The 8,559-nt window shown below is 43.4% G+C and overlaps 1 protein-coding gene across 5 annotated transcripts in view; it reads left to right on the forward strand.

Annotated features, from left to right (window-relative positions):
• Nucleotides 1-6,199, forward strand: part of nktr (natural killer cell triggering receptor) — a 76,934-nt gene extending 70,735 nt beyond the window's left edge. For all 5 annotated transcript variants that reach the window (XM_048613112.1, XM_048613135.1, XM_048613126.1 and 2 more), the window contains one exon: nt 5,642-6,199. In XM_048613112.1, coding sequence (XP_048469069.1) covers nt 5,642-5,741 — 100 coding nt within the window. In that variant the 3' untranslated portion in view covers nt 5,742-6,199. The remainder of the gene's footprint in view (nt 1-5,641) is intronic.
• The last annotated feature ends 2,360 nt before the right edge of the window (nt 6,200-8,559 follow it).

Here is an 8,559-nt window from a genome sequence, read left to right on the forward strand (position 1 = left end):
CATTTTACTATCCTCCATGTGCCTATCCAAGAGTCACTTAAATGTCCTTAATGTATCTGACTCTACTACCACTGCTGGCAGTGCATTCATGCACCCGCCACTCTCTATGTAAAGAACCTACCTCTGACATCTCCCTTTACCTTTCTCCAATCACCTTAAAATTATGCCCCCTCGTGATAGTCATTTCTGCCTTGGGAAAAAGTCTCTGGCTATCCACTCTATCTATGCCTGTCATCATCTTGTACGCCTCTCATCATCTTTTTCACCTCTATCAAGTCACCTCTCATCCTTCTTCGCTCCGATGAAAAAAGCCCTAGCTCCCTCAACTTTTCCTCATAAGACCTACCCTCCAGTCCAGGCGGCATCCTGGTAAATCTCCTCTGTACCCTCTCTAAAGCTTCCACATCTTTCCTATAATGAGGTGACCAGAACTGAACACAATATTCCAAATGTGGTCTAACCAGGGTTTTATTGAGCTGCAGCATAACCTTGTGGCTCTTAAACTCAATCCCCCTGCCAATGAAAGCCAATACACCGCACGCCTTCTTAACAACTCAATCAACTCGGGTGGCAACTTTGAGAACTCTATGGATGTGGACCCCAAGATCCCTCTGTTCCTCCACACTGCCGAGAATCCTGCCATTAACCCTGTATTCTGCATTCAAATTCAACCTTCCAAAATTAATCACTTCACACTTTTCCAGGTTGAATTCCATCTGCCACTTCTTTGCCCAGCTCTGCATCCTGTCAATGTCCCGTTGCAACTTACAGCAGCCCTCCACACTATCCACAACTCCACCGACCTTCCTGTCATCGGCAAACTTACTAACCCACCCTTCCACTTCCTCATCCAAGTCATTTATAAAAATCACAAAACAAAGAGGTCCCAGAACAGATCCCTGTGGAACACCACTGGTCACGGAGCTCCAGGCTGAATACTTGCCATCTACTACCACCCTCTGTCTTCTGTTGTACAGCCAGTTCTGTATCCAGACAGCCATATTTCCCTGAATCCCATGCCTCCTTACTTTCTGAATGAGCCTACCATGGGGAACCTTATCAAATGCGTTGCTAAAATCCATATACACCACATCCACTGCTCTACCTTCATCCATGTGTTTTGTCACATCCTCAAAGAATTCATTGAGGGTTGTGAGGCATGACCTGCTCCTCACAAAGCCATGCTGCTATTTCTAATCAAACTGCGCTTTTCCAAATAATCATAAATACTATCTCTCAGAATCCTTTCCAATAATCATTGGAGACGCAAAATAATTATTCAGTTCCTCAGCCATTTCCTTGTTCCCCACTACTATCCAGCGTCATTTTCCAGGGGTCCAAATTCCAGTTTTGCCTCTCTTTTGCTGTCTATGTATCTAAATAAATTCTTACAGTCCCCCTTTATATTACTGGCTAGCTAACCCTCATATTTAATCTTCTTCCTTCTTATTTCTTTATTTGTTGCCCTCTGTTGGTCTTTGTAAGCTTCCCAATCCTCTGGTTTCCTACTGCCCTTTGTTACATTATATGCTTTCTCTTTTGTTTTTATGCTATCCCTGGCTTCCTTAGTCAACCACGGCTGCCTCATCCTCCCTGCTTCTTTTCCCTAGGGATGAATTTTTGTTGTGTCTCCTTTCAGTTATTGTCATTGCGCTTGGTCTCCACGTTACAGAATGTCTTAAGAATGTGCAAAGAAGATTAACAAGGTTGATGACATAACTAAGAGCATGTACTTCTCAAGGAAGGCTGAAGAAGCTGGGACTCCTTTATCTAGAACTGAGTAGGCTGGGAGTTGACATGGGTAGATATGATGTTAATTTCAGGAGAAACCTCTTTATCCAGAGAGTGGTACAAATGTGGAAGTCACTACCATAAGTAGAGTTTGAGTTGAATAATATTGATGCTTTTAAAGGCAAACTAGTTAAGTACATGAGGGAGAGAGAAATAGAAGAACATGTATAGGATTAGTATTGGAAGGCTGATAATCTCACGTTAACATCTGCATGGAATGGTTTGGCCCAGCTTTTATTTGTGTAAGTCTAAAGTGTAAGAGAGATCACATGGAGAAGAAGGAAAAGCAGTAATGTTCTCCGATAATATACCTTTCAGAGCTTATTGAAATTGAGTTTATAACAAACAATCTTGATTTCTAAAAGTCAAATTTTTGTGTTTTAAGTTTGATTAAGTTTCATGTGATCCATGGTAAGTTGGCAAATTGGATACAAAATTGGTTTGGCCATAGAAGACAGAGGGTAGTTGTGGAGAGGTGTTTTCCTGACTGGAGAACTGTGACCAGGGGTGGTGTTCCACAAGGACCAATACTGGGACCGTTGTAATTTACAATATACATAAATAATTTATGTGAACATGTGGGTGGTCTGATTTGTAAATTTGCAGACAACACAAAAGTTGGTAGAATTGTGGATAGTCAGGAAGATTATCAAAGAATATAGATCAGTTGGAAAGTTAGGCAGAGAAATGGCAGATGGAGTTTAATCCAGACAAGTGTGAAGTGACGCATTTTGGGAGGTCAAATGCAAAAGCAAAGTATATAGTAAATGTCAGGACCCTTAGGAGCATTGATATACAAAGGGATCGTGGGGTGGAAGTCCATTGCTCCCTGAAAGTGGCAACACAAGTGGATAAGGTGGTAAAGTAGGCGTATGGCATGCTTGCCTTCATTGGTCAGGGCATGGAGTATAAAAGTTGGTAAGTCATGTTGCAGCTATATAAGACTTTAGTCAGGCCATGTTTGGAATATTGTGTGCAGTTCTGGTTGACACACTAAAGGAAGGATGTGGCGTCTTTGGAGGGGGTGCAAAAGAGGTTTACCAGGATATTGCCTGGATTAGAGTGCATTAGCTATAAGAAAAGGTTGGACAAAGTTGGATTGTTTTCACTAGAGTGTCAGAGGCTGGAGGGTGACTTAATAGAAGTATATAAAATTGTGAGAGGCATGGACAGGGTGGATAGTCAGAGTCTTTTTTCCCGGGATGGAAATGTCAAATGGTCAGGGCCTAGGTTTAGGGTGAGAGGGAGAACGTTTAAAGGAGATGTGCAAGGGAAGTTTTTTTACGCAGAGGGTGGTAGGTGTCTGGAATGCACTGCTGGGAGAGGTGGTGGAAGCACATACGATAATGATGTTTAAGAGGCATTTAGACAGACACATGAACAGGCAGGGAATAGGGGGATATGGACTGTATGCAGACAGATGAGATTAGTTTAGTATGGCATCATGGTCAGCACAGGCATGGTGCACTGAATGACCTGTTCCTTTGCTCTACTGCTCTGTGTTGCGCTGGTGAATTTAATATTGATTGCCATCCAGTGGAAATTCTGCTTTATTATGTTTGGCTCGTGCACAAACACCTACTGACGACAATCCCATTTTGCAGTGGTGCTGGATCAGCATCCCTGCTGTTCATAATGCTTTGTGTCGTCACTCACCCGTGTGAGAGCCTACAGAACACTTGCTGATAATGTCACATCATAGAGCAGTGTGTATCTGTGCAGAGCAGGTAGATCCCAAAATCAACTGGCATCAAGCAGTCAGTTTGGACTGGCATCAAGCAGTCATTTCCACAGCGGTCCCCGTAGCCAGGGCAAGGGATTTAGGTAGGAGACAGAAGGGAGCTAGGATTCCTATTGGTAATGCCTGTAGCAGCCATATGCGCATATGTCAGGATTTAGCTCTTTGCTGTCTCCCATTCCCCTTCTATTCCAACCAGAGACAACTGTGCAACCTAGCACACAAAGAATAGGGTGCTGGAGAGCCAGTACTAAGTGTTGGTGTCATATGAGCATGGAATTAGGAGCTGAAGTAGGCCACTCGGCGTCCTTGAGCGTCCTCCACCATTCAGTAAGATCACAGCTGGTTTGATTCGTCACCATTTGCACAAGGCTCCCTGTTGTACAAGAGACAGGCAATACCCAATACTTGCATCCTGAAAATAAGTTTAGTGGTGGGACTACCAAAGTAACCTTCCCTTCCTCAAAGAAGCTGCTTCAGTCTCTCATTACCCTGTCTCTTTAGTATAGTTCTCTAAGATTACATAGATGATAGGAGCAGGAAGAGGCCATTCATCCCTTCGAGCCTGCTCCGCCATTCTTCACGATCATGACTGATCGTCCAACTCAATAACCTAATCCTGCTTTCTCCCCATAACCTTTGATCCCATTTGCCCCAAGTGCTATATCTAGCCGCCTCTTGAATACATTCAATGTCTTGGCATCAACTACTTCCTGTGGTAATGAATTCCACAGGCTCACCACTCTTTGGGTGAAGAAATATCTCCTCATCTCCGTCCTAAATAGTCTACCCGGAATCCTCATACTCCGACCCCTGGTTCTGGACACACCCACCATTGGGAATATCCTCCCTGCATCTACCCTGTCCAGTCCTGTTAGAATTTTATAAGTCTCTATGAGATCCCCCCTCATTCATCTGAACTCCAGCGAAAACAATCCCAACCTAGTCAATCTCTCCTCATACGTCAGACCCGCTATCCCCGGAATCAGCCTGGTAAACCTTCACTGCACTCCCTCAAGAGCAAGAACATCCTTCATCAGAAAAGGAGACCAAAATTGCACACAGTATTCCAGGTGTGGTCTCACCAAGGCCCTGTATAACTGCAACAACACATCCCTGCTCCTGTACGTGAAACCTCTCGCAATGAAGGCCAACATACCATTTACCTTCTTTACCGCCTGCTGCACCTGCATGCTTACCTTCAGCAACTGGTGCACAAGGACACCCACGTCCCACTGCACACTCCCCTCTCCCAATTTATAGCCATTCAGGTAGTAATCTGCCTTCTTGTTTTTGCTTCCAAAGTGAATAACCTCACATTTATCCAAATTATACTGTATCTGCCATTGATATGCCCACTCACCCAACCTGTCCAGATCATGCTGAAGGATCTCTGTATCCTCGTCATAGTTCACACCCCTACTCAACTTGGTATCATCTGCAAACTTGGAGATGTTACATTTTGTTCCCTTATCCAAATCATTAATATATATTGTGAAAGATGTATTACATCTTTCCAAATGTTGTGTGAGGGTTCCTGACCAGCATTATTTTGATAAAATGAGATATGACCATCAGGCCCAATCTTGCAAGCAATATAACTGTAATCGGCAGAAGGAAGCAGTGAAATGGTGGGAATGTCACTGGCCTAGTAATCCAGAGGCACAGGCTCGTGTCCTAGCACATAGGTTCAAATCCCACTATGGCTGCTGGTGAATTTCAAATTCAATAAAAATCTGTAATAAAAAGCACGTCTGATAGCCACTGCCGTTGATTGTCATAAAAACCCATGTGGAACACCAATTCCCTTTAGTGAAGGAAATCTGCTGTCCTTACCTGGTCTGGCCTACATGTCACCATATACCACAGCAATGCGACTGACTCTTTACTGCCCTCTGAAAAAGCCTAGAGAGCCACTCAGTTCAAGGACAACTAAGAATAGACAACAAATGCTGACTTCCTGTACAAGAATAAAGAAAAAAATAATTACTCTGCCCTTCTTCACTTCAACACACACTTACCGTAATGCAGTCTTCACATGAACAGTGGTTTATTCCTTCCTTTAAGCTGAAAGACTGTCTAATGTTTATTTGTTCCCCTTGAATCGATTAGAAGCTGGGACAGAAGCTACAGGTCATACCGATCGTACAGTAGGAGTGATCGGAGTTACTCTCGCCATCGGAGCCACAGCGAGAGCAGCAGGTATAGCTGATGGACACAACTCTGCCTGGGTTGCCCTCATTCTTGCGAAATGCCTTCCTTCTTTCCCTGCACAGATTCAGAACTATTTATTGATGACTGATGCATTCAAGCCGTTTCTTTAAGCGTTGGGGACAAAGACTGCAATGAAGCAACTATGTGCAAGGGTATCACAGCAGTTAGTGGGAGGGAGGGTTCGTTTTGATTTTTCTGTTTTTCTTCTTTTTGCAAAAGAAATGTATTAAACTCTTAGCGGTTCTTGCTGAGAAGAAATGTATTTGTATCTGCAGTTTTGTATGTAAGCAATAATATTTACCTTTAATATGTACTGTACTTAACTGCGTTATCCTGTCATAGTTTAAAGTGGAAGAAAAGTAAATTTTCATACATTCTACTTGGTCTTGGTTCATTTTTGGCTTCATCTTTGTCTAAAGGATTCATATTGAATGAATTAAAATGTATCTTTTAAAAGAACATGTTGAAATGATTGAAGTATGTCCAGGTAATAATTGCTGTGTGATTGTTATCTGACACAATCACATCACTTTCAACACACAGAGAGAGCATTGTGGACCTACTGATGGAATAATCTGCTCAAATTGCCAACTGCAACCAATGCAGAAACTCAGGGTCAGTTATTCCCAATGTCCTAACCTGGCCTTACCCCTTAATCAACACCACCAAAGCAGATTAATTCATCCTCACCATATTATTTGAGGGAGCTAGCTATAGTTTTCTACTTAGTTTCCAACTCTGACAGTGACCACTTCAAACATGGTCAAAGTTAGCTGTAAAGTGCTTTCAGAGGCCCAATACTTTGTGCAAAATGCAGGCCTTCTCATCACTGGTCAGGGGATCTTGCTCTGCAGAAATTGGCTGCTATATTTCCTAGAATATAGCAGTGACCACATTTCAAACTGTACTTCTGTGGTTCTGAAGCACTTTGGGTCACCCTGAGTTTGTAAAAGGCAGTCTGTAAGGTGCACATTTTTCTTTACTGACTCTATTAATTTACTAGCTTAATCGACTGTGGCTATCAAAAGAATCTGGAGGATTGTGAACAGTTTTGGGCCCCATATTTAAGTAAAAATATTTAATTGGAGGCAGTTCAGAGAAGGTGCACTAGAATGATCCCTGGTATGGAGGTCTTATGAGCAGAAGTTAAAACAGGTTGGAACTCCCCACAGTCCAGAGATGTGCAGGCTTAGGTGGAATAGCCATGGAAAATGCAGGGTTACAGGCATAAGTGGGGGGGAAGGGTTTGGGTCTGGATGGGATGCTGTTCTGAGGCCAGTGTGGACTCAATGGGCTAAATCACCTGCTTCCACACTATGACTCTACTCATTAGAGGAGTTTAGAAGAATGAAAGGTGATCTCATTGAAATATATAAATTTCTTAAGGGGCTTGACCGGGTAAATGCTGAGAGGATGTTTCCCCTCATGGAAGAGTCCAGGACGAGTGGGTATAGACTAAGGAGAAAGAGGCACCAATTTAAGACTGAGATGAGCGGGAATTTCTCTCAATTGGTAATGCGTCTTTGGCAGTCCTTGCCACAAGAGAGGTGTGGGTCAGAATCCTTGTGTATATTTAAGGCTAAGATAGAAAAGTAAGGAATCAAGGGTCATAGGGAAAGAGCAGGAAAGTGCATGTGAGGAATGTTGGATCAGCCATTATCTTATTGAAAGGCAGAGTGGGCTCAAAGAGCCTGAATGGCCTTCTATTTCTCACAGCCCTAAATTTTTTTTTAGGGAGAATTATTCGGCCCTGCGTGCCTGAGATCCAAGAATAAGTTGTGGCAAGTCTTCATCAGAGAGCTGTTCTCTTGCCAGTGCTGCTGTGGTGTTCCACACTGAGGAACTCCTGCTGCAGCATAGAATGTCTCTCCTGTAATGTGAATGGTTTGACCAGCATTAGGAAGACAAATGTCCATATGTTGCCATACAGCCATCTCAACATTTTTTAAATTCATGGCGTGCGTGTGTCACTGGGAAGACCAGTCTTTGTTGCCCGTCCCTAATTGCCCTGGAGGATTGAAAGTGTGATGCTGGATATTGTTAACAGTATCACAAAATCTCAGTCCCTCAATCACCAGCAATTTGTCACTTGATGCCAAAATCAACATGCGCCGTAAAACCGTAGCTAGTTCCAATGAAGCTGAGTAAGAGAAGATTGAAGCCTGACTGAGAACACCAAACTGAGAGTCTGCCAAGTCTGTTCCCCCAGTGCACTCCCCTACAGCGATCAGAATTACAAATTGTTACAGTACAGAAAGAGGTCGTTCAGCCAATGTGCCTGTGATAGCTCTTCACACAAACATCCCTACCTAGTGCCAAGTCTCCTGCCTTTTCCCCATACCCTTACCCACTATTTCTATCCAAATAAGCATCCAGTGTCCTTGGGTGCCCCAGTTGAACCTATGGTGACCACGTGCAGGCAGTGCATTCCGACCCTATCTACGCTCTGGGTGGAAAAGTTTCTTTTCCCCTCATACCACTCTTACTTCTTTTGCGCGGCACTGTAAATCTGTTTTTTCCCTTGTTCCCTTTCATGAAAACTGGTAAGCATTGAAAATGCTTCGTTGCAGAAAACTGGACGTTATAGTCTAGGCAGGGGGAAAAGCTGAGCCGTTTTCCACCTTTGCATTCTCAGACATCCTTGGCGTCTCTTGGGAGGACAAGATCACCAACTCGGAGGTTCTGAAGCATGCTGATTCGTTAACACACTCTCTGCTGACTCAACGATGACTGTACTGGATCAGCCACGTTTATCAGATGATAGATATTTGCAGGCAAAGACCTTGCGTACTTTAGAAGCCAATTGGTCATGAACT

The sequence above is a fragment of the Rhincodon typus genome, chromosome 2, assembly GCF_021869965.1.
Source record: "Rhincodon typus isolate 14 chromosome 2, sRhiTyp1.1, whole genome shotgun sequence".
NCBI classification, from domain to species: Eukaryota; Metazoa; Chordata; class Chondrichthyes; order Orectolobiformes; family Rhincodontidae; genus Rhincodon; species Rhincodon typus.